The following is a 27,736-nucleotide window of genomic DNA, read 5'->3' as shown; positions in this document are numbered from 1 at the left end:
TATTTTTTATCAGTAATCTTTAAACCGTCACATACTAATCAGGTAATTGCATTTTGAAGTTAAATGTCAAGTTAATGAAATTAAAACGGATAGTAATATCTCAAATGATAAACTAACTGATATTTAACACCTTTAAATAGGTTCTCAAACCCAAGTACCTGATTATAAGGTATACACTATCTTCAGTTTTCAAAATTTATTCGAAGTTACCAAATTGTGAAATCAACACAGAAGTAACACAAACATAGATCAGCTCAAATCTTTGGGCTTCCGCGTTTTAGACTTGATAGAACTGAGTAGTTATGATCCTTAACTTTGCGTACTTAAGAGCAATTATGAAAGGTTTCCAACATATTGAACTGCCGAATACTGAAAACCTCAGACTTAAACACTTTATTTGTTGGCATATTAGCCTCTTTGAGAAAACAAGAGACGAATATATTAAGGTTCATTCATTTATTATCACTTAAAGTATTGGTAAACTTTCCCTATCAGAAACGAGTGACCAACCCTGATAATGCAAAAATTATTCACATGATCTATTTCTGAATAATTAGAAATCGAGTCTATGTTACAGGGAGTATTACTGCAATACTAAACAAGTGACGCTGCGAATCCTTCTCATTACCGAAATGTGTAGTAATGAATAAAGTTATTAATATTATTATTTTAAATATCAGTTTATCCCTCACCTACAGATACTAATTTCCTTTCTATATTTTTGTATTTATAATTCATAAAACACAAAATTGTAAAAAAGAAACTGGATTATTAATTGCCAATGCTAGAATAGTTGATCATCCAATAATATATGTCAATGAAAGTTTTACTAAAATGACAAATTATACAAGTCGTGAAATGATGCATCAAAATGCTATATGTCGTCAATTACATGGTAAAAGAACATCAATTAATGCAATAGAAAGATTGAAAAATGCATTAGATGAAGGTTATTTTGATCAAGTTGAAATTACTTTATATAAAAAGAATCGTGAGTTAGTTTATCATGAATATTGTTATCTACTTAATTGTTAATTTGTTATTATATTACATTAATTTGATAATTTAACAATTAAATTCTTTTTATTCGTAAATATTTAAAACATAAAGAATACCATTTACAAAATATTTTACAACAGTATACTGGATATGATAAAGTGTACACTCCTTCAGTGTTTACAATATTATATCTATGAAGATGCTAACTTAAAAAAAACAGTGTGAAATTCAACATAATTATTGTTATCAGTATGGGGTTGTGGAGGTTGATAAGTTTTCTGATTGAGATCATGAATTGACTGATATTAGACCATCGTTGAAATTGTGAAAGCACTGGACGGCCGTTTCGTCTTAGTATGGGATTCCTCAGCTAAGAGATCAGAGGTCATGGGTTCAAATCCCGCAATAGGGATCGTGGATGTGCACCACTGAAGAGTCCCATACTAGAACAAAACGACCGTTCAGTGCTTCCAGGTTTTCAATGGTGATCTAGCATCAATAGATTCATGATCTCAATCAAAAGAAATAGTCATTATTATTTCGATGAGCTTTTCTTTGAGATATTATAGTGTGTAATAAGTAAATCCCAATGGTAACTAAAACTGAAATGATAATAAATTACAAATTAATAAATTGATTCTTTAAAAAATATAATATTTTCATATTCCTGATATTCAAACATTAGTTGAATAGACAATGTTGGCAAAATAACTTGTGAAACGAATGTCTGAACATTATCTTCATTGATGAATGTATAAATGAACACTAAAATAAACATCTATTTAGCTAACATGTTTTAAATAGAAGGTAAAATCTATCCTAGATTATAGTACTAGATACTATTCAAAGTATGTTGTAGTATAAAATTGAGAATAACCAATATAGCCATTAATATTCTTAGAATGATCATTGATAAAAAGAACGGATTTATATGCATCAATGAATCTCTATTTTCATTTATTAGACTCTAATTTTTGGTAGCAATTTAAAGAAGTTGTGAAATCCAGTTTCATAGTTTTATAAAGTAATGAGAAATTCAATGTTTTCTAACTTTCCAAAAGAAATTAGATATCTTATTATTTAATTATGATGATTGATATCGCTCACAGTATGAAACATTAGTATATAAAGCTTCAAAAAATAGTTTCTGATATGGGATTGTTTTTTTTGCTCTTTGAAATAGAATGGGGTGACGATGAGAGTTTAATCATCCTTTTAAATTGTTATTTTGACCCTGATAATTTTGATCAAAATGATAATTTATGGTCTTGTTATAGCCCAAAGTAACCAATTGTTATATCTTGTGACCGCCGATTAATGTGCAGTAAATTATCGATCGGACCAAGGACGCGTAAAACAAGTGCGAGCAGTCTAGAGACTTGATTGGCCCTGCTTTCCGCCTAGCCCAGCCAGTTAAGCTCAGAACACAAGTCTCAGCCTCTGCGATATGAATTATTATATTTCAAACATACTCTATTTATATACCAATCAAACAGACCACATTGTACCATAAGATAGAAAATAACATTTGTACAATATTTGGCCAACAAGAAAATGACACGTGAAATAAATATTGACCTATAGAAAAATGATACCATTTTAAGTCCAAGGATGGCATTAGACTTAACAGGATAATTTTTGGGATATTTTTCTGAATATCCCAACGGGTATCATGGAGTTTTCTACCATTCAGTCGTAAAAAGGGTACAATTTTGTATGCTTGACTTCGGGCCACATTCTTAGTCTTAGGGTAAATGACTTCAATGTACAGTGTTGATTATTCGTTTATTAATGAATAAGTAACCTACGATAACAATATCACATACTTTGTATAGTAAGAAAATAACACTGACTGTCTGATACTATTTGACTAGTAATTGTATGGTTTTGTTTTCTGATAGCTATACAATGAGGATTCACATCTCACTATTATAAGACTTCATTCCTTTTAGACAATCCATTAATCAGTTGAGGTATCTAGATGACCATCAGTAAAATAAATAGGTTAAAATTACACACAACTCTGTCAAATGAAAAAAGAAAACTTTTGAATTAATATTAGATGCAAGTTGAAATTATAAGAACCATAATTTAAAAAATTATTTCTGTATTCATTGTTTACTTTCGCAATTTGGATTTTTTTTTCATTATATAATTAAATATAAAATAATGTCAGAAAAGGGTTTTTGTGGATATTATAGTAAGTTAGTAGTTGAATTCATGAGTCAATTATAGCTAGACCACCATGGAAAACCTGGAAGCACTGGACGGCTGTTTCATCCTAGTGTGGGACTCCTCAGCAGTGCACATCCACAACCCCTCCCACGAGATTCGAACCCAGGTTCTATCGGTCCTGTGACAAAGATTTCATTTATCATGCTACAGAACAAATGTATCAGACTGATGAATGCAGAAACCTTTGAAGTATGTCATTCAATGTAAGATATGTTTTAGTGCTTATAGCGAAACAGAAATTTACGAGAGAATGAAAAAAGACTGCTCGCCATCACAGTATTAATTATTGTCTAAATAGTTCAATAATAATATTATTACCTTGAAGATTCTTTCAATGTATTCATTAGAATAACATTCATGTTTCATCATCAATGATATTCAGTTACACGCAATTTTACATATTACTAATTTCATTAGACAAAAATAGCTATTTCTAGTGTTAATTATCGTGATATTTTACGAAACAAGGCATGTATTAATGGATTTGACAACGTTATATGTTAAAAATGGTAAACGTTTGCATCTGTTACGACACAAAATTGTGTTATTTATAAATTAAAAAGATCATTTAATAAAGACCAGAATGATTTATAGTACTGTCAAGACATAATCAGTATAATAGTAATCTAACAAAATTTGAAAAAATCGTATGGGCAAAATACATAGTAGGAGAATTTAATCTTGTTAGTCGAGTTAATAATGATAATAATATCAGAAGGGGTTTTATGGAGATTTTAGTAATTTCAATAGTTGAAATCATGAGATATCAGCTCACTGAAGACAATGGTGGATGTGTCGCTCAATTTCGTGAATTAGTTGAAGTTAGAAATTAACACCGTTGAATACCGGCTTAGTAGTCTAGTGATTAGGCTCTTGAGCGCAAGACTGATAGGTCCTGTGTTCGAATCTCGCGGGGGGGAGCGGGATCGTGGATGCGCACTTCTGAGGAGTCCCATACTAGGGCGAAACGGCCATCCAATGCTTTCAGCTTTTCCATGGTGATCTAGCTTCAAATAACTCATGATTTCAATATTAATATCGTTGTGCGATTATCTATAACTCTAATATTTCGCCATTCTTACCTTTATGGAAATAGTTCCCATGGATCATATGAATATTGATCAAACTGACAGTTTAAAAAAAAATTAAGTTCAATTTATATGGATGACATTAAATATTAAAACAAACAAAAAATTGTAATTAAAAAAGAAAACTGTTTAACCCTCATCTCTTTAAAATCTCAATACAAACATTAAAATGAATTCTTTTCAATTTCCAATTTTTATTATTATCATTATTATTCACATTAGATCATTCAATGAAATATTTTCATTTGATTATCTTTTAATAGAATAGTAAAGTGTAACATAAAATTATGGAAAGTAAATGTTTCCTATAAAAAAAAATGATTAAATAATATTTTCATATTGGCTTTTATAATTATTAATTATCAAAGATAAACCTTCTATGTGTTTACTAATCTTTAATTCGATTCAAAATTTCTTCTAATATTGATAGATTATTATTATTTTGTTTTACTCTGGAACTTTAATGTTCTCACTATTGATCATCATTGTTCCATTCTTTCATAGAACTTCATTTCAAAGTTCAATTGATTTATGGTTATATTTATTGATTAGCTGTTATTTTATTATGATTATGAAAATCGTTAAGTTTGAATGAATATATTCATAAATATATATGGTTGTGAGCCAACAGCAGTGTATGCCCCGTTTTATATCTAATCAAGGTAATATAATTTAAGTGAAACCCAAACAAATATTACTATAGATTTTTTATTGAGATCATGAATTAATGAATTGAAAATTCTGGAAGTCCTGGATGACCGACGATCTTGGCTTCGAATCCCGTGTGCGGAATTGTGGATGCGCATCGCTGAGGAGTCCCATTCTAGGATAAAACGGACGTCCAGTGTTTCCAGGTTTTCAATGGTTATCGAACATTCATTGATTCGTGATCTTAATCAAAAACTTAACATTTTTCTCCATTCTACACTAATATTAGATATCAAAATTATAATTATTGCTATTATTAATGTTGTTTTCTCTCGATGAACTTGAGCAGAAAAAATGTTTCTGAAATATTAAAGTTTTTCTATTCATTTGCTTGTTTTATTCTGAATTAAATTTTCTCATTAAAATGCTAATTTATTTATTTCGATTTAAGCATACATCGTTTATAGTCAAGTAAACTCCAAATAATAATAATAATAATAATAATAATAATAATAACAATAATAATAATAATAATAAATACCATTATGACAAAATGTTTTGGTCAAATGCTTTTTCTCTCTGCATGCAGCGAATGATCTTTTTTATTTGGCATCTCCACTGCATAATCTAGGTGTTCGAAGTAAGCATGAAAGGATTAACGCTTCAAGTAAACATAATACAATCGTAGAATATTGTAATATCTATGTGTATTAAGTACTGAATTTCCGGTTGAGTAGTGTTTACTCAATAAACATTAATTTATGACTTTCGATACATTCAACTTACCATCAAATTATTAGCAATATGGGAAAAAATCAATACTAACGTTTTGGTTAATACGTCATTTTTAAAACTCTTCTGTACAAATGTAGTCAAGTTCCCACCTTTGATCAGGTTTAAGAAGTTAATGGGTACCACTGTCTAAGAAATTATAGTCATATATTGAGTGAAACAAATACTAAACATGGAAGCAGCTGTGATTATATTAGATTATAAATTGATTAAAAATGAAAATATGAATGAGTGAATTTCAATCCATTGAATGAATAGTATGAGCTTTAAACTGTGATTTATATGGTCTTCAATGGAGTTATAGGTTTTAAATATTAAACAGTACCAAGTTAGGGTGAGAAAGCTATGCTATCCTTCTTAGGCCCAGATGTTTTTTGCATGATGTCAGCTCTCAATGAAAACTAACTTCATGATAAGTGATTGCTACAAACCCCTAAACCAAATATTATTCAATTAATAAATCTCAGTAATCTATACACATTAGTGGATTTGTAAAAACACTGAATTAAAAGAATCTCAGTTCTACACATTAGTCTTACTAGATTAATTCCTCCTTAAATTTGGAAACCATATAAATAATTTAAAAAACTTTTATCATTATGCTCAAATCGATCACTGAAATGGAGACGGAGTGAGTGTATCAAGAAATCCAAATTTTTAAAGTGTTTGGGAAGTTACATATATGTTCTGAGTCTGTTGAGGCTGGTACTATGTCAAGCCCACATAGGTTATTCTAGCCTCTGGACAGATCAGTCTATTCATTCTTGTCAAGCCACATTTTTACCCTGTCACTTATTCGTTTATCAACCTTGTCTGTTTTTATGTGAGCGTCTGTATGTGCATTTCTTATTTTACTCATCATATGTCTGTAATTTATTTTTGTGTGACTATAAATATCGATTCACGCACGGTTAAATTGAGTTGGCTCAATTCCTTCCTCCATTGAGTGTCGTTTTGCTTTACTTCGCCTTAGGATCGACGATTAAATGAAATACACGTATTCGAAATTCAATCCCATACTTCACTTATTTAGTTCCGTTGTTCACTAACGCCATTTAAAACGATTATTTTATACGTGGATTGACGACATGTATGTTTCAATAGCGAGCATTCATACGAACCAAATGGATCCAGATCTTCGGCTACTGAAAGCCACATATTTCAGAGTTAAAAGAACACGCACTACAGAAGTCGAGAATAAAAGCTCAAAAGTTTTTAACAGTGAGACTCTGTCGTCTACTTGGTAATCGATTCTATGTTGACAATTCAAAATCCTTGTAAGTAAAGAATAAAATTACTTTTAATTTCCAAAACCATCGATATGAAAGGATTAAATCATATTCGTAAATACAAAATGATGCTGAGGTTAGTCTTACCCTCCTCTGGTAGCATTAGTTTCCGAAAATTAGTTACGTAACATCTAATTTCGTGCTCTTGATTATGAATTCTTTTTATTTATTATTGGATCTTATATGAGCTTTACTCTTCTTATTTAGCTCATCAATCCATTTTTTCACTATATATATAACTTTTAACACCAGCTTTCCCAAAGATGAATGTTTGTGGGTCTTAAAGCTTATCTTATATATATATGACCGCGTGAACACATTTTATGATCTTTCTAAACCTACTGGTCTTTTTTTGCAATCTTCACTGACAAAAACTCCTCTATGCATCCATCTGTAGATCATTATCGCTCTTATATCTAGAACGTAAGCAATTCATTGACAAAAGAAATGAAACATTCATAGTCACCTAAGACTGTTGATTTTGTTTTAGTGAAAATAGTTGGTTAGGTTTGTCAATAAGTTATTAGACTATAAATCTTGAATATTTCAGTCTGTTGTATATTATAATAATTTTTTTCACATAACATACCCACTCCCAACCTTACATTTTACTAGGTAATTATTAATTAGTTCTTTGCATACTTCAGGTTCAATGATTTGGGTTATTATGTGTGTGGCTCCAGTTGAAAATGATAAACATGAAATACCTCTATATCTTATTTTATTTTATGATATATCACCACTCAGACAACCACTGGACGACGAGACACTTAGTGGAAGTAAGTTTTTTATAATTATTAATTATTTAGAGATTATTTCTATTTCTTATAAAATTAGTGAATTGAAATTCTGTGAATCAAAGATATCTCTTTGTATGGAGCGACAGATTCCGGTCAACATATTTATAGGTTATTCGTAAATTAAGATAGCTATCCTTAATAGAAGATTTAGAGTGAAATACATTAAGCCCTTTGAGTAAATAACTTAACAGTTCATGGATTTCTGTTGTTGTATAGTGAATAAGAACACGAGTGGGAACAATAGAATTGAATTGACAGGAAATTACAGAACATCTGACTAAAATTTGGGAACCATATAGTAAATAGTTAATTTGCAAAATATCAATCCATCGTCTCAAACTTGACTGTTCCTTTCGCAAATATCAGTTCATTGTCTCAGATTTCATTATCCATGCATTTTCATACCAATTGCGTTCCGTTTCCATTCCTTCCTTATCAATCTGCTACTGAAATACATCCTATGCCTGATCATCGTTATATACTACTTATGTGGATATAAGTAACCCACACCACAGTTGGGTATTAAATAGTGAAGAGAAAAAATATTCATCGTCAGAATTCAATGGAACTAGTGACTCAGGGATTGAACTTCTCAATTTTTCTCGTCTACGCAGCAAAAGGATAGAATATTAAAAACTAAGTTTGTGCTTATTCTTTTGTAAATTATCACTTCATCATTAGATGTGATATCTAAACTTCAATTAAAACTTCTTCTTTTAAGGACTGGACCTCAAAGGGCAGTTACTCTTAAAACGCAACCCCCTATCTCAACTGCCAAAGTATTTTTCCCGTATTTTAATTTTTCTAAACTCATAATGAAAGCATAGCTGAAAGCAGATGCCCGGAGATATTAAATGGATTGATTATTGGTGACATCTGCTTTTCAGTCATTGTTTGTTATGTATATATTTGTCGAAAGTGGTATTTTACACTGAAATAAGAAATATTTCTTGTGTGATCGTGACGAACAATGTCAGTCACTGTGGATCCCATTAACAAGAAGTATAATAAACCAGTGTACTTTAATCTACAATCCTGGTTGTTGATGCTGTTCGTAAAAGATTTGCAAGTGTAAATATAATCTAGAAAACACTATACATATTCACCTTCAAAAATTTTTCATTATGATAAGTAGACAGTGTTCACAAGTCAGATAATTTATAAAACATGGACTTTATTTGGCAATTACTATGATACTACTTAAAAATGACACATTCCTGATTATTAATACTATGAAAAACTTATTTTTTTTTCAAAGGATCTAAAATAGTAGTAATGTAAATGTTTAAGGTAAAACTTCTTCTCAAAAAGGTATTTCATTTACTTACTGAATTATTTTCACGTTCATATAAGTTATCCAACTAATTTAAATATAATGAAACTTCAAAATGAAAAACAATAAAAATAATCTTAACTGAAAAATTCAATCAGATTTATTAAAAAGTATCAATCTTTATTTTATTAAACTAATTTCAAATAATATTTATATCACTTAATCCTAAAAAGTCTTGTTGCTATGTAGAAATTATGTATGGTACAAATATATGGTAACATTTTATTATTATTATTATTATTATTATTATTATTATTATTATTATTATTATTATTACGTGTATTTCTCTTTAAAGCTCATCATATACAGTTTTCTAAAAAAACCCGATTATCCTTATACTTTACTTTTATTCAAAGGTTTTAGTAAATTTGCCAAGTTGGCACGTTCAGTGGCTCGTAATAAAACTGTGTTATCACAAGTTGAACTAGACGACTCATTGGTTGCTGTAAGTGAATTTTCCTAATTGTATAATAATTGTTTAATTTTAATAAGATATTCTTTTTTTTCAAAGTAAGAAACTATTAGAAATTAATTACATTCAAAACTATATCTTCTTTTATAGAGTAGATTATTGAATAATGCATTTATATGATTATTTAGTTCTTACACTTATAGTTTCCTAATAGTATTGAGTTTAAATTAGATAAATTTCAGAATTCATCTCCTATGATAGAACATACTTCAATGGATACCTAATAAACAAACGATTTCGATAATGCAATGAGAAGACGAAGTTTATCAGAATTATGTGGTAAATTTGCTCAATACATTTCGAACAATCAAACTTGAGTGCTGAACTTTTATCAATGCACGTGGGAAACTGAGGACACTCATTTGACTGGAAAAATGTGGAAGTCTTGGAAAGAGGAAATTCCAAAAACATAAGAGATTTTTTAGAAGCTCGGCATTCAGGTCAATCTCAGTGGTTGAAATCATGAGTCGATTGAAGCTAGACCACCATGGGAAATCTGGAAATACTGGACGGCCGCTTCGTCCTATTGTGGAACTCAGCAGTGCGCATGCACGACCCCGCCCCGCGGGATTCGAACCCAGGACCTAGCTTCAATTGACGCATGATCTCAACTATTGAAATTAATAAAATCCCCATAAACCCCTTCTAATACTCGGGTCAATCAGCAATCAACAAACACATCTAAATCGATCCAATCGAACCAATCAGGAAAATTATTCACAAACATAGGAACAAAAATCAAACCAATGGGAGATACAACCAAAACAAAGAACAATGACAGGTTTAAGGTCAACAAGAACCAATCAACATCGAGGTCTACAGGAGAAGCTGTGAACCACATGTGGAGAAATTCGAACGTTTCACTTGTGCCTGCAGTTTGTGCTCATGATATCGTTCAGAAGAACGATGAAAGCTCCACGATCAAACCATCCAGCTCAGAGAACAAAACCCCGTCGAAATCACCCACCTAAGCTACAAATCTTTTCCACTATCTCATCATCTAGTTTAGGTATTCAAAATTCAAAGAATTTAAACATATTGATGATTTTGTATGACATTGAAAAATAAAAAAAGGCAAAAAGGAATAATAAAATTGGTATACTAGTATAGGGGTTGTGGAGATTATTAAGTTTTTGATTGAGATCATGAACCGATTGATGTTAGACCACCTTTGGAAACCTGTAATCACTGGACGGCCGTTTCGTCCTATTGTGGCACTCCTCAGCAGTGCGCATCCACCACGCACACCGCGAGATTCGAACCCAGGGAGTTCTAGTGAGAAGCCGTGACCAGTGGAGCTAATCCATATTGGGTAGAGACAGGTACCTACCTCAGACAATGGAAGTTGGTCGCGCAATTTCGTGGACTGGTTAAGGTTAGACACTACCACCAATGGATGCCGACTCAGTGGTCCAGTTGGTTGTGCGTTCTCGCGTGAGACCGAAGGCCCTGGGTTTGAATCCCGCCACCGGGATCGTGGATACGCACTGCTGAGGAATCCCACAATAGGACGAAACGGCCGTCCAGTGATTACAGGTTTCCAAAGGTGGTCTTACATCAATCGGTTCATGATCTCAATCAAAACAATCGGTATAACCTCTCATATAAACAATTTTTGTTTCAAGTAACTGTCAAATGATTTGGTTCAGACAAAATATTTTGAGTTACAAATTTACTCTTTATCATATAAATGATAAATATTTATTTTAATAAAGTTGTCATGGTACTAATAACTCATCTGAGACGCAAGTCATCAATAAATTTTATTCACTTATGTATAGTTCATAATTATAGTAATATATTATTAATTACTAATGTATTAATGAAATTGTAATGACCGATGCATATATGTTCCTGGTCCTAAGTTGTAGCTGACTGACTGATTTCACTTCATAATGGATAGTGATAGAGTACTGACTAATTTATTAATTATCTAAGTAGGTGTTTACATAAATTTATCTTTTTGACTAAACATAATCGTCATTTAAGAGAATATAGATATATTTTGTTAATATTATAGTTCCCATGATGTGAATAATTTTAAACATGATTGAAAAATAATTATCTACACTTCTTAGGAATTTTTATGGAGGCTAATATAATTTTCAAGTGATACTTATGTCGAAGTTATTTGATTCGAGATTTCACTGATAACTAAGGTGCAGTAACAAGCTATTTCATCGAGAGTAAGGCAATCAACACTTATGACATTAGATGATCGCTGCTATATATCAAAAATTGGTCTAAGTTGGAAATTCAGATTCCTGGATTCCAAGCAGATAAGCACTCTCCTTAAAACCTAAACGTTTTGAGTATAATTACTGGTGGGATTGTGGATGAGCACTACTGTGAAGTAGCATACTAGGACGAAACGAATTTCCAGCACTCACTGAATCACAATAATACTACAACAGTCAATATGTGATGTATACCTTCAACAAATATTCTATCCACTTGTATATATGTGATACAATTCAATTAATTTATAAAGCTACTAGTGATAGATATTTCGAAATCATCATTTTTCAGAAATATATGTATAATTCAGTCTTGTGCCTAGAAATTTTGTCTAATACATAAGGATAGTATAGACGATGTTTTTACTCTTTAGGATATTTACATTATTAAGAAATTATTATCTGTCTGAATAAATCAAGTGAGCTTATCTACTAAATTATTCATTTTATGATATAAAGGTATTTATTTGTCCATTTTCCATAATGATAAAATCAGTAAAATGTGTCTAAGGTGTGTCTAAAGTCTTTGCAAACTTCATATACTAACCAATAAATTTAGTCAATCATTTATACGAAGTTATCAGAAAACAAAGTGAATAAGTGAATAATAATAATTTATGTATCATAGCAAACCTTTATTTCATATCAATTGAATAGTAGCCGACTGTGAGGAAATATAGTTTAAATTAGTACAACTCAGCATAGAATCATGTGCACTGTTTCGATTTATGGTGTATATATGATTGATAATGCTACTATCCAATAGTGTATCTGAACTTTTGATCTAAAAATTAGAATTCAAATATCTGAACAAATAATGATGTGATGATAACCACACCAAAAATTCTTATTCTATGCAACTATTTTGAAAAATTCTGAAAGCTTAAAGTGCTTTTCACATGGCATTTTAACCAAGATGAAAACAAGTAATTAGGTGTGATACTTTCAGTCTATTATCGTTATCTAGAATACAACTGTTTACAATTAACCAAATGAGTTGTGACAATGTAAATCAAGCATATATAAAAAGGGTATTTGTAATCGTTTTAATTAATCGATCGTTCGATTAGCTTGAATGCAAGTACGTCACTTACCTGAGTTTCAATAGCTTTTAATCTACTCTAATATATAATCAAACGTACGATCACAGAGAAAAATTTCCTATAAAAAGATGGAGTGATTTGGATTTATACACGCATGATTTATTTTCTTCTATCATAATTTTTAATGTTGGATTATGCCAGCAATTTTAAATCCATTTACTTACGAATGGACGTACTCAGAATTTACTGGAGTTCTAGTCAACTAGTGAATAATTATGTATCACTTCACCAAAAGTTTGATATGATCAGATTTTTTAATCCATGGAAGCTTTTCTTTTGACCTGCCTTTATATCTAGCTGAACATCTCTCATCTGGCCTGAATCATTCGGTTCGAAAGAAGAAAAACTAGTTGAACAGTAAAACATTTATTTTCTATATGCATAGTAATAATTTTCAAGTAATGTTTCCTTTTCTCTATTTATATTTTAAGGTTGCTCCCATTCAAAGTAACAGTATACCAAAATACCGTCAGGAGTCACCAAAAACACCTCCACATGTTGTATTACATTATTTAACATTTAAAACTGCCTGGGATTGGATAATATTTTTATTAACTGGTTATACATGTATTATTATTCCGTATAGTGTTGCATTCGGTCATGATACATTATCAGAAGAATCAATATACTTTGCTGTTGAACATATAGTTGATATAATATTCTTCATTGATATTGTTTTAAATTTCCATACAACTTTTGTTGGCTCATCTGGTGCGGTTATTTCAGATCCAGTATTGATACGTTTGAATTACTTAAAAGGTTGGTTTATAGTTGATTTAATCTCTTCGCTACCATTTGGAATTCTAGCAGTATTCAGTGATCAAACAGTGAGTTGAATATAATTTCAATAAATTATTAATTTGTCAAGTATAGATTATTGTTAATAAATGTTTAATTGACAAACTATTATTCGTCTTCAGTTATTGTATCAGAATACATCATGCTTTTGATGGAATTTTGTTTTCTGAGCTGCATCCAACTCCATCAAAATTATCCACTTTAGCTACAAATCTTCCCCACCATCTCAGAATAGATCTTACTTTCTGAAGACTTTTGAGACAGTATATATAATCTAAGATACAAATCATTAGAAAAAAATAGTAAATATGCGTGGGTGGATAATTTCCATGTCAATAAAATTTATACCAAACACAATTTCTTTGTTGTCAGTATTGTTTTGAATAATATTATACATTATACATGATAAAGTTTATGATGATCACATTTTAGAAACATCTGTGTAGTATGATAAGTTGCATTTCCACTTAACACATGTTAGATGAAGCAATGTGTTCCATACAAGAAACAGTACAAAGTAAACGATTAGATTTGTAAAATGAAACAGATTTCACAAGCTCATGTAAACAATAGTGAAACATGGTTACAGATAACAATTTTTATCTGTATGAAAAAGTATTTTTCTAAGTTCCAAGTCTCCGTTAAACTGAGAGTAAATTTCTTAGACAAACTTCATTTCCATTCAAAATGTTTATTTAAGTAACCTACAAAAGTATAATAACTGAATTTATCTTTTTTTTTCACAACACGTAGATATTTACATATGATTTCTAACAAACTATTTGTCCATTTATTGACGAATATTCGCAGACAGACATTTTAAGTTTCAAATTAGTCGATGAGGTTGTAGATTTTCATAGACGGAGATGGTTGGGCCACGTGTTACGTATGCCTGAACACCGATTACCACAATGTACAATGCTAACTAGTGTTGGAGAAAGAATGGAAGAAAGTTAATGGCGGCCAAACCAAAACTTGGCATCGGTGCTTGAAGTCACGAACTTCTATTCTGAGGCATGTTGGTAGATGCAAACTACTTGGTTGGGGTTCGCGTGACTATCGTAATCAATGGTTGGAGACTCTGGGTGACATGGTTCAGAATCGATCACAATGGCTTAGATGTATTCACTCATTGTCTTCTCTTAAACCGTGGGATTAAATTTGCTTTATACCTTTCTTTCTACCGACTAATTCTTTCTTCCTGTATTATATCCTTATACACAATCTTTCATTTATATATTACTACCATTGAAGTAACTACGTCTATGAATTTGGTGTTGATCTTGTTGTGCTATTGAGGTGTGGCAACTTGGACAAATTCATATACTTGACTTAACCTACGTTGCAGCTGACTTACTGACTTAAGTTTCAAATGATTTTTTAGGTCTTAATAAACTTTTCTAATTACTATTTATATACAAGAATGTTATTTTCATTGTCTAACAGTTATTTTTACAAGGAGGTTCAATAATTTTTTTCGAAAAACTGATAATCTTTATAAAACAGCTGTCAACATTTATATAATAAACTGCTTCATTATGGTGCTCTGGTAATTAAATTGAACTTATTTTAAAATATAGACTGAATGGTCACCTTTTATCCGTCAATTACACTAGTAGTCATGTAATATAATAGGATGAAATTTTGGTCCTAAGTGCTTGCAGATAATCTTCAGTAATTCCTAGAACCAGGTTTTATGCTGGTTGGCACTTACTAACATGCTATGTCTGAAATTCTTATATGACTAATACCTCCCCTGACAAAGTTGAAAATACTACTTCTAGATCATTTGGGGTATCGCCACCCTTACATATAAGTAAAAGATTACACTGATTGACAACCGTTTAGCAACCAAAGCCAAGTTTACCTTGTTCTTAGTCCTAATCACATTTTATCAATAAGGATGGTATTCAGCGACAGCAGATACACCAATTTGTATGATGTCTACACCAACAGTTTCCAGTCGATATGAACCAAAGTAGATCATCGATTTTAATTAATCATTACGTTTCAAATAACCATCTTTTAACTAAGCAGTATTCTTCTTTTAGCATAAACTGGACAGTAAGTTCTTTTTTATATTAGGAAAATTTCTAATAAATATTACTGTCTAAGAATACATCTTCTTCTACGTTTATTTATCTTCTATTTTTCTTTTCCTGTAACTCACAGACATTAGTCAATTTGTCCAGTATATTAAAACTGGCACGTTTATTACGATTATGTCGAGTATTGAGAAAATTAGACCAATATTTGGAATATGTGGCGTCAATTTTATTAATTATGCTATTCTGTTTTATACTATTAGCTCATTGGTTAGCCTGTGTCTGGTATTTAATTGGAATGCATGATTTAAAAGATAAAATTTATCATGGTTGGATAATACATTTAATGAATGAAACAACTGGTCCAAAAAACTGGTCTAATACATCATTAGAGGAATATTTACCATCACAATCTATGCTATACATGACATCATTTTATTTTACTTTATCTGTGATAACTAGTATAGGATTTGGAAATGTTGCAGCGAATACAATATCAGAAAAAGTTGTTTCTATTATTTTTATGCTAATTGGAGGTAAGTGATAAATATTATTCTAAATACTATTTAAATTAAATTGTAAGTATGGTAATTTGAAAACAAAAGCAACAATTGAATCAAATGGCAATTATGAATATTGATTGAAATCTTGAACCAGTTGATGTTAGACTATCATTGAAAACCTGCAAGCACTGGACGGCCGTTTCGTCCTAGTATGGGATTCCTCAGCAGTGCGTATCCACGATCCCGCTCGCGGGACTAACTTCATGAGGGGATTCTCGGAGTTCTAGTAAGAAGTCGTGACCAGTGGAGTTATTCCGTGTCGGGTAGAGACAGGTATCTACCTCAGACAATGGAAGATGGTCGCGCAATTTCGTGGATTGGTTGAGGTTAGACATTAACACCGCTGGATGCCAGCTCAGTGGTTAAGTAGGTTAAGGGTTCGCGCGCGGGACTGAAGGCCATGGTTCGAATCCCGCGACCAGGATCATGGATGCACACTGCTGAGGAGTCCCACAATGCTTCCAGGTTTTGAATGGTGGTCTAACATCAATCGGTTCAAGGTCTCACTTAATAAATTAATAATCTCCACAACCCTATACTGGTAATTATGAATATCACAGAATAGAATGAAGCTAAGTAAACAAATTTAAATTTTATGAATAGATACCAAAATCTAAAAAATTACAATTCCTATCATCATTTACGTTTTAAATCAGATTTACTCAGGTTTATTTCGTGCTAAATATTGTATACCTGCTTTTTCATTACACAACTGACTTTTATTGTTGATCAGTTGTCTTGTATTTTGATATCCGTTTATCGATGATTGCGTTAGTAATTCCATTTTTGTGAACGATCGTCATAAGTCACAATTTTCATACCAGTCTGCACAACTGATCTCATATCCTTGCCCAGTTACGTAAATCTTCCTCAGATAGAAAAAGTTGGGTAGTGATAAATTATACTTTTTTAAATTTCGTTGGTGGTTAACATTGATTGAATAGGAAACATAGGATAATTATTAAATCAAACAATTCAACTATAAATAGTGAGTGAATTTTCCTGTTGATTTTAATTTATCAATCTCTATTGACTTATGTACACACAAAGTGCATTGCTTTGATATTGCCCCAAGCTACAGATTTTTAGTATATATCCATACTCATCGAACATGCTATTCACTCTATGGACTCAGTAGATTAGTAAGTGAAGCACTAGTGTTTACAGCGAAAGGTACTGAGTTCTCCTCTTAGTTGATGAACCCCAAGATGGATGAAAAGATCACCTTGGATCCCACTTTGAATCACAATCAATATATACTATTTGTAATTAATTATTTTGATTTATATTGTCTACTGTTGAATGTGACAAATATGGAGCCACACTAATTGCTTTGTGAATTTCACTATCATTACTGATTAATTACAGATATTCTCATAACTAACTAAGTCATATTATGGTCACGCCTTCATGTTTGAATTATTTCTGTATAATTCATAATTTCAATGTTGTAATATGTATCCGTTTATTTAGTTAATGAATGTATATTTTAAGAGTTGTTCAATTGTAAGTGAAAAATCAGTTTAGTGAGCATATAATTAGTCTGGTCAGTAGTTTTATTGCCTATTTGTGTTTTCACAGTAGTAAAAAGTCGTAATAACCTTAGGTCTTTTACATATGGATCTAATTTGAACCACATCATTTGAATTTTTGCACACCTTCATTAAAGAACTTTATAATAATCTATGAAACTTTTGTAAAAAAATATCTGTAAACTGGCTTAAACACTCATTAGGCTATATCATAAAAAGAGGGGGAACATAGCATTTGATCACAAATAAGAATTATAATCTATCATTAATGGCCAATGGAAGTCCAGGAAACAAATATAATTTGTCAGTCACTAAAGTACCTTCACAATGAATGGTTGGTGGAACAACAATTTTAAATATTGACAAATTTCTCTAAGAATAATAGTTTTCCTTTTAAAATTCTATTAGTTATCTAATACTTAGTAAGTAAGAATCATTTTATATGAAACTGACTTCTTTTGAAAAACTAAATTGAAAAACATTCTTAAGAACAAAAAGAAATTAGATTCAGACAGTGATAATACAAAAGTATAAACTATGGGAAGAAAAAACAATATCAACTCGTCAACTAAGCAAATAATGTTGAAGAATTTAAGTAAGAATAATTAATATTGGCAAAATTTGTTAATTTAATTTTCACTGGTTGAAATCATGAGTCAATTAAAGCTAGACCACCATGGAAAACCTGGAAGCACTGGGCGGCCGTTTCTTCCTAGTATGGGACTCCTCAGCAGTGCGCATCCACGATCCCACCCCCCGCGGGATTTTAACCCATGACCTATCAGTCTCGCAGCAGGCGCTTAACCAACTAGACCACTGAGCTGGCCGGCATCCAACAGTGTAAATGCCTAACTTCAACGAATCCACGAAGTTGCGCGATCGTGGATGCGCACTGCTGAGGAGTCCCATACTAGGAAGAAACGGCCGCCCAGTGCTTCCAGGTTTTCCATGGTGGTCCAGCTTCAATCAACTCATGATTTCAACCAGTGAAATTTCTAAAATCTCCACAAAACCCATTCTGATAATATTTTAACTTTGTTGAAATACATAATTTGTAATGTACGGAAAGTTATAATAAGCTTGCATTCATATGAGCTAAAGTAGAAAAGGCAACTGTGAAAGATTTCCGACTGAATCCATTACCGAACTAGTTACCAAATCTTGTAAATAGAAATATTTCTTTCTAAAGAGTTATCTCAAACTAACTACTCATGAGTAAATGGTACATCGATAAATTCAATTATATATATACATGTACATGTACGGTTTTAGATTGTAAAATTTATCTCTAACAAATGATAATCATATAGATTTCATTTCTGCGTTCAAAAGAACACTATGTATTTACTTCCTAACAAAGACAATATTTTAATAAATTCCCTTGTATTGAGACAAAAATTTTTACCTATTTTTTTTGTAATTAGTTAAGGAGGAATCAGTGTAAGAACAACTCAAGTCACGAACGTCATTAAACTGAGAACTAGAATGAGTCGCATAGCTATTTGACACAAATCCTTAGGCATGTAGACTATAGATTTTATTTCAAACTGAACTTTGAACCTAAAAGTCTTTTATAAAATTGGCTATTGAGTAATCCGCTAAGCAAACAATTAACTTTCTATGCTTTTTCATAACATGTAAAATAGAAATCTCACTGATTAAAAATTTCAACTGAATATAGTAAAGAATGAAGAGGATGTTATATTTCATCAGATCAATTATTATAGGGTCAATGCTTTATTCAAACAAAACTAGTAATTACATAGTCCAACCTTTATAAATATCATCTAAATAAGTATTGATCAGATAATTGACTATGTTTATTTTATATTATTATTATAGAAGTTAAAATTCACTCATCTATACTATAAATATGCAACAGAGATAACTATCTAATGAGGACAATAATGAGACATAAGAATAAACATGAATTTTTAAGTTATACATATTATGGTTATTTACATTTGAGTACAAAATCAAACTCATCATAGAGCTTGTTTATGGCCTAATTATTAATAAAATAGGCGTTTCTTATCAATATAAATATAATTTAAGTATACTCTTATACAAGTAAATAATAATTAAGTTGTTGTTGTGTTCTTTTTTTAAACAAAAACAGAATTAGAATGGATACTTTTGTTTCCTAATTTAAACAATTTTAAATATCTAATAGTTATGATAAAATTTATGTAAATAATATTTTAGTTGTCAGAAGGGGTTTTGTGAAGATTTTAGTAATTTCAATAGTTGAAATCATAAGTCGATTGAAGCTAGACCATCATGGAAAACCTGGAAGTATTGGACGATCGTTTCGTCCCATTGTGGGACTCTTCATCAGCGCGCATCCACAATCACGTCTCACGGGATTCGAACCCAAGATCCATCAGTCTATTTTGTTAATATTGAAATTTTTAGGTTATTATTTTTTTATTATTGTTTATAGAAATTAAATAATCTTTTCATAAACATAGTTCCCCTTATCATTTTGAAAAGAGTAGGAATAAAGATTCTAGCAGAATAGCATGAACTCCTTTTATTTCGTAGGTTCTCGTCAGCTGATTACAACCTGTGATATTTATAATCATAATTACATAATGGATTTAAATTACTTAAATGAGAGGGTTTGGTTGGGAGTTATACTGAATACATATTAGTATAGTATAGTAAGGGTTTAAAAATATGTTGAATAGACTGAATATTGTAAATATATACCTTATGTACAAGAACATTCTACAACATTGATTGTAACAACGGTTCAAAGGGCCAGAAACAAGTGATTATATAATGAGTAAACATTGATACGAATAAAATGAGTAGAGCTCAGTTGATAAAATAAAATAATGAATTTGGAAGATAGCTGAAATAAAACTCAATGATGTAACAAATACAAGAAAGAGTTAATAGAAAAAGAAAAAAATTTTAAGATGCTGAGAAGGAATATTTGTCATCAAGGCAAGAAAAGATTAATAACGATCTCCTGAGCATATAAGTCAGGTTTTTAACGTCTGATAACAACGGCTTCAGCAAACTTCAGAAGACTGGAGTTTAGCTGCTTACTAATCACCTTGAATGATTGAAAAGTACTGACCTGTTGTCCTGTATCAATTTTTTTCATTTTAATAGTTAAACCTTATGTATAATTCATGTTATAGAGATTAGTAAAGTATTATGGACTATTTACCAACTACTCCTGATCAATTCATATTACTACAATTTGAAAAGTATCACGATTAGTATCGTAGAGATTGCCATAAATAGTATAATTCAAGGAGATTCATTATTACCAGCTATGAAATTAGATCTCATTGTTGTGTAGATTTAAAATTAGTTCTGTTCGGCTATCGAATTCCACATCAGTCTTAGATACAAATCAGAAATTTTAAAGAACTAATCACTTTCTACTAAGAACTAAATATTGAATTTAAATAAAACACGTGTAGAATGTGAACTTGGTTAGAGGATGATGATTAGAGCAAATTTTTTTGAAGGAACCTTGACTCTCTAGTGCGATGATTCATAATGTATTGATAATTATCTAAGAATGAAGAGAAAGAATTGATAGTCACTGACTCCATAAATCATAGTTTCACACTAGAACTTCTGAAAAATTCATCTCAAGGTTAGTAATTATATTATTGAGTCAAATGATTTATAAAAAAATATTCATTTTGGAAACAGTTTTCATTATGGGCCTCTATCAGTTGAACAATCATTCCAAATTAAAGGGTACTGAATAGTTGATAAATTCTAGTTTTGAGCTCATAAACAATGAATACTCAGGACCTCATACAAAATCAAATTTCACGATAATCATTTGGATATATACTTCAAAGAAACAAATTTACTGGAGACTACTGATTTTTGGGAAATATAAGTGTTGATGTCATATATTACTTGTCCAATGAATATATTTTGACAAGTTACACCGTGACAAATGAAATTCATACCCGTCTAAGCGGATAGCGTTTTAGGCCTCTGAAGTAAAAGGCAATTGGTTTAAAGTCTCCATGTCAACATCAACCTAGATTTAGTCAACTCCATTTGGCAAGTCCTAAACAACACGAAACGCGAGTCTCTGATCTCACTGGAACCCTCATCTAATTTTACATCATAATGATAATGTAGTTTAGACAGCAATATCACGAACAATTTCGTCCAAAATACAAAATATTGCGGTGATTTACAACTTCACTGTATTTTATCATAATTCAGTCATTTATCTATAATCTGTTTTACCCTTTATTACAATCTACATTCTATAATTTACATTCATTTTGTACTTACAATTAGCATACCAAAGCTTGTTCACCACACTCATTATCTCATACGAATACGATTATACAGCTAGTAAAAATGAAAACGTTGGGAAAACTCATTGTTTGAATATTATTTTTTAATTCGGAATTTGTTAATACTCAAATAAATTAATTTTTCTTGAGTATTATATCCGTTAGTCATTAGACTCTATTTATGCTACGTACATGTAATTCATAGGTTATGTAGCAAATACTAAAATCAGAAAACTAAACTTAAAGTATTAAGGATTTATAGGACATTCTCCTGAATTGATCCCTCACAAAGTGTGCAATGAAAGTCAGTACCATTTGTTGTAATTGGGATAGCTGTTTAGTAAATTTAACAAATAATAATATGGACCTAAGGCCTGTTGATACGATTAGATATTTTGTGGCTAGTTGCGTTGGAATTCATTTATAGGCTTATCTATTAGGAAATCAAATATTACAACTGGTTACTTTAAAATTAAGCATAACTTATCGTTGAATATACAGATTCACTTGTACTACCTACTGTATGATATTTACCTCATTATTTAGCCAATGATAGTAGCATCGTTTTGTTCATTTTGAAATGTTTTCTTTTTTAAATTTTATTTACCACAATATTAAATAGCACTTGTTTATGCAACAATATTTGGTAATGTGGCGACTATTTTACAACAAACACATGCAACTCGTGCAAGACTTAGACAATTAATGTCTAGTGTGAAAGATTTTTTACGAATTCATGAAGTACCTAAAGAATTAGCTGAACGAGTTATTGATTACGTAACATCAAGTTGGTCGATTACAAAAGGTGTAGATACACAAACAGTAAGTAAATTGAAGTATATGTTGCATTTTTTCTATTTTAAAAACATAATTTGATGTAAAGGATTTTGGTGGAGAATGTGTTCACTAGAAGTCCATCTCAAGTTTGTGCTGATGATGTCGTTCAGAAGAACGATTAAAGCTCCAAGACCAAACCATCCAGCTCAGAGAACAAAACTCCATCAAATATGTTCACTAGTTTCTAATATTTCAAGCTGTTGATAGGTGAAGTAAAAATTTCTTTACTTCATTTTATGGGTTATCCTAATGTTTATTCAGTCGACGAAAATCATTTGTGCCTCCTTTATATTGTAATTTTTGAAACATTAATCGTGTATTTTTGTCGAATCATGATTCTTTACAGTTACACATCAGGTTGTAATCGTTTGATATTCATAGGGCTCAGTGAGATGTATGACAATCAGTAGAGCAAACACAGTTTTTTTTACTAATTCATTTCTTTTCAATGTAATTTACTGATCCAGTCTAATCAATCAGTTCATGATATCGGATTAGGAATTTCATACAGATAAAAAAATGAGTTTCAGACTATTCTAATTGGATAAATATATCCTTAAAAATAAATTTATGAGTAAAACAAAACTTGATTAGTAATAATTACCCTATGGATGTATAAGTTTTTGAGTTTTTTTGATAACATTATTATTATTACTTATTAATGGCTTTATTCAAAATTATATTTTGGTACAATATAGAATTCTCAGCACAAGGTATTTCAACAAGATTCTTTTACAAAAAAGCAACAACATAAAAGAAGTGAAAAAGGTTTTAAAAAAATCTTAAAAACTGTACAACTTTCCAAATTAGAGACATGTTAAGAATGCAGGTTATTGACTAGGTTAACTCTAACAACCTGTTCGTCACAGAGTATATTTGCTAGGTAAGGTATTATAGAACTTTTATACTTTTGCTTGCGTGCATGGATTTTAATGTAATTACGTCTCGTTCTGCCAGAAGATATACAAGGAGAAAGATATGAGTGAAGGGGATGGTTAGTATTTGGTAAGATAACATCTTCCAAAAGTTTGCATAACCTTAGATGTTTATCCACAACCATATTAATTATGGCCTCAAAAGATTCACCACACACCTTGCTAACTGTCTTCATCACTCTCTGCAATATAGAGTTATCATAGTTCATTATATTTTCCTAACGTTTATGATATCTCAATACAGAAACTTAATATCAATAATCAGTAATGAAGAATAGTAGTTATATAATTATAGAGATGTTTCACAAATATATTTCAGAGAACTTCTATTTATACGACCTCATCTTTTTTTATTCTACAATGCAGCTCATAGTTAACCACAGTTTTACATGATTTGTTTTAATATTTAAATAATTAATTATCAGACCGTGATACATTTTTTCTAGGGATCATTTTTAATCCGAAAGTGAATAGCGCTTTTTTTCGAAGAAGAAAAAGAAGAAATATGGTTCATCTCTTTTTGTAAGCAATGATGGATAGTGGCTAGCAGTAGAACTCAGGACGCACGTTTAGTCCTATTTGGGACTCGTCAGCTGGATGTACCTGCATCTCAGAGTTGATGTTCACTCTGTTACTCGAACCCAGTACCATTCGCTTCAAACGCCAACGCGTTATCCACTTAGCTACTGAGTCCTGATAGCCACTTGCTTGTGCAATGGGGTGAATTTGAATTCACTCGGTATTATTTGGCTTGTATCTTCCCATTCAAGTTCAAGACTGCAATTGATCACTCTGTTAAACCTCAATGGGAAGATACAAGCCAAATAATACCAAGTGAATGGTTCATCTCTGCTTAGAATGTTTACATTACTGTTGACTTTTTATTCATTAGATTTATGATAATAAACTGTTTTTATCATTTGTTAATAATTTTGTGAAAGGTTTTATTGTAGACATTAAAAAAGGGATATTTTTGTGTAGTCAAATCATTCATTCTAGAATATGATAATGATTAGTTTAGAGAGTATTGTTGTTATGAAATATAGTCAGTTATAAAATATTTGAGAATAATGAGTTTGTTTTGTTTGTTGTTTACACTTAAAAGCAATAACAACTGTGAAAGGATAATTTTATTTTAAAGAACTAAAAAACTGTATCAACCGTCAAACGACATTGAAATTATGAAAATACTGATGCACATCATGAAACATTCATATAAAACTCTTTTGTTTTTCTTTTCTAACAAAAAATAATGTCCTAATTCTGTTTCATTTCTCGCGAGTTCACTATAAACCTGTCTATAGGGAACAGTGATTGTTACTGATAATGAAAATACTCATTATTATTATTATTACTATAATTATAATTATTATTATCATTATTATTATAGTATACTGATTCTGTAAAAACAACTTTGATATGCATATCTTATTTCATTTCCAGCTTACTAATTTATATCAAATATTAGGTCAATAGAAATATGATTGATCAGAATTTTTCTATAGAAGTATACACAGATAATAAGTTTGTTTCTGATTAGCTAATCAAGTACAAGGTTTAGAAGCTTATTTATTTGCATTTCCATCAAACTTGATTACGCTGTTTGTTTGTTTCTTCACTATGAAATAACATTTTAAGCACGATACATAGAGCTCTGACTGAATTTCAATAAACATTAAGTCTTATTATGAATAACTTATGAATATGAGCATATAATTATTCTTATCTAAGAAAAAATATCATTATCTTTTGATTACTTTAGGTATTGAATCACTGTCCAAAAGATATGAAAGCTGATTTATGTGTTCATCTTTATCGTGCTGTATTTAGTGAGCATCCAGCTTTTCGACTAGCCAGTGAAAGTTGTCTTAGAGCTTTAGCTGTTTCATTTACAGTTCAACATAATGCTCCTGGTGATCTAATCTTTCATCAAGGTGAAAGTATTGATCAGTTATGCTTTGTAGTATCTGGATCTTTAGAAGTAATACAAGATGATGAAATCGTAGCTATCCTGTGTAAGTTGAAAATTTTTACTGATCAATTCTATTCAATCTTCTTATTTTTGTTTTAGATTCATACTAAGTAGTATTAGCAGCATCAATTCTCGTCGAAAAACAGTGTATAGTTCAGTAACTTAGATGATAATTTATTAGGTAAATTTTTCAAAATTAAATTAAGCATCAATAGCAGTGCAGTCTAATATCTTATAGTGTACACTCAAAACTAAATGTACTTTTTACGTAAGTATGAGCATTTTTAAACAGAATACATCTGTCAGACACATTATTATTCATACCATCTTTCATGTAACTAGGTAACTTCATCGTGAGAAGTTACACTCGAATTTTTTTTAGATAAAAATACACTAAACAACAGACAAAATAATTTTTTTTATTTTAATAATATAGAGAAAATTTTCACCTATTCGTCTAGTAGAAAACCTCGTATTATAGATGTTTTATTTCATTTTAAATCATTTAAGACTAGTAGATGGACATTCAAACTAGTTAGACAGCTAAATTATGAATCAATAATATTGAAACGATATATCCAAATTAGGAGAAGAAAGATATTCGACAAAGTTTCCAAATATTTAGCATAAGCAAATGAATGAATTCGTACATAAATTCTCCAGTATTGTTTAGCCTTTATATATATATATATCAGATTACAATAACGCATATAAGTGAATAATATTGTATTTTAATGGATCTTCATTAGGTTTTACCGTAATAGATAGTAATATTTATATTCATATATGAAAAATATTAGACGAATCATGGTAGTTTATGAGTCAATCATAATCAAATATGGTTTTAGATCATGGATTAACCTTAGCTAGATAACAAATGAAAACCAGGAATCACTATACAGATGTTTTGTTCTAGTATGGGTCAGTTCGTGATATAAAGCTATTCACAAACCCTTATACTAGTATTAATCATATGCTCACTCGTAACTAAATTCCATAGGCGATTCCCGGACATCTCAGAACAAGCCGTGACCAAGCTAGTTCAACCATATCATGCATGAAGTAGTTATTCATCAACTTCATAAGAAGGTAGTAGCACAACATCGCCAATTGATTCAAGTAATAAGTGTATATCATTGGACGTCCATTGACTGTTCTAAAGATTAAGCACTCACATCAAAACCTGGAGATTCTAGATTTGATAATCAATAAGAAAGTGAACGCTCACTGCAAAGAATTTCCTCACTAGGACGAAACTACTTTCTAATTCTGAAAGATTGTTTAACTACAATCAGTCTGTGATGTGAAATCACGAAATTTGGTAACCTTGACATACTATTAAATCAACAATAAAACAGAATACTTAAGTAATCACAACAAAATATATTCAATATGTCAAACAACAAAACAACGGAAATGAATCCTGGTTCTTTTATATACAGAAAATATTTTATCTAGTCAAAAGACAATGTTAGATTTTGAATTGACGAGATTTACTTCAGTTAATTGTTTTATAACTTAACAAATATACTCGTCTATTATTCGAATCGATACTATCATGGATAGATAAATATAAAATAGGTTCAACGGGATAATTTGTACTTTACAATAACTAAAATAAGTTGAATGTATCAATCATTGTAATTCAGTACATGGATTTGAAGGGTATGCGGAGACCCTTAATTTTGTCATTATTTAGCTCAAACGATGTTGTCGGAAGGGCTCCCCACTTTAGTGGCCCGAGATCTGACTCCAAGTAGATCATATGA

The 27,736-nt window shown here is 30.6% G+C and overlaps 1 protein-coding gene across 1 annotated transcript in view; it reads left to right on the top strand.

The window, feature by feature from the left end:
* Positions 1–27,736, top strand: part of MS3_00001972 (uncharacterized protein) — a 56,489-nt gene that overhangs the window by 7,250 nt on the left and 21,503 nt on the right. Inside the window, exons 2-8 of the mRNA XM_035733710.2 lie at positions 761–991; positions 7,699–7,830; positions 9,541–9,629; positions 13,428–13,823; positions 15,967–16,375; positions 22,846–23,045; positions 25,758–26,010. Of these exons, the coding sequence (XP_035587832.2) occupies positions 761–991; positions 7,699–7,830; positions 9,541–9,629; positions 13,428–13,823; positions 15,967–16,375; positions 22,846–23,045; positions 25,758–26,010 (1,710 nt within the window). The remainder of the gene's footprint in view (positions 1–760; positions 992–7,698; positions 7,831–9,540; positions 9,630–13,427; positions 13,824–15,966; positions 16,376–22,845; positions 23,046–25,757; positions 26,011–27,736) is intronic.

This window comes from Schistosoma haematobium, chromosome 1 (genome assembly GCF_000699445.3).
Source record: "Schistosoma haematobium chromosome 1, whole genome shotgun sequence".
Taxonomy (NCBI): domain Eukaryota; kingdom Metazoa; phylum Platyhelminthes; class Trematoda; order Strigeidida; family Schistosomatidae; genus Schistosoma; species Schistosoma haematobium.
The sequence above is the reverse complement of the archived record's forward strand: the minus strand, read 5'-3'. Positions and strand labels throughout refer to the sequence as shown.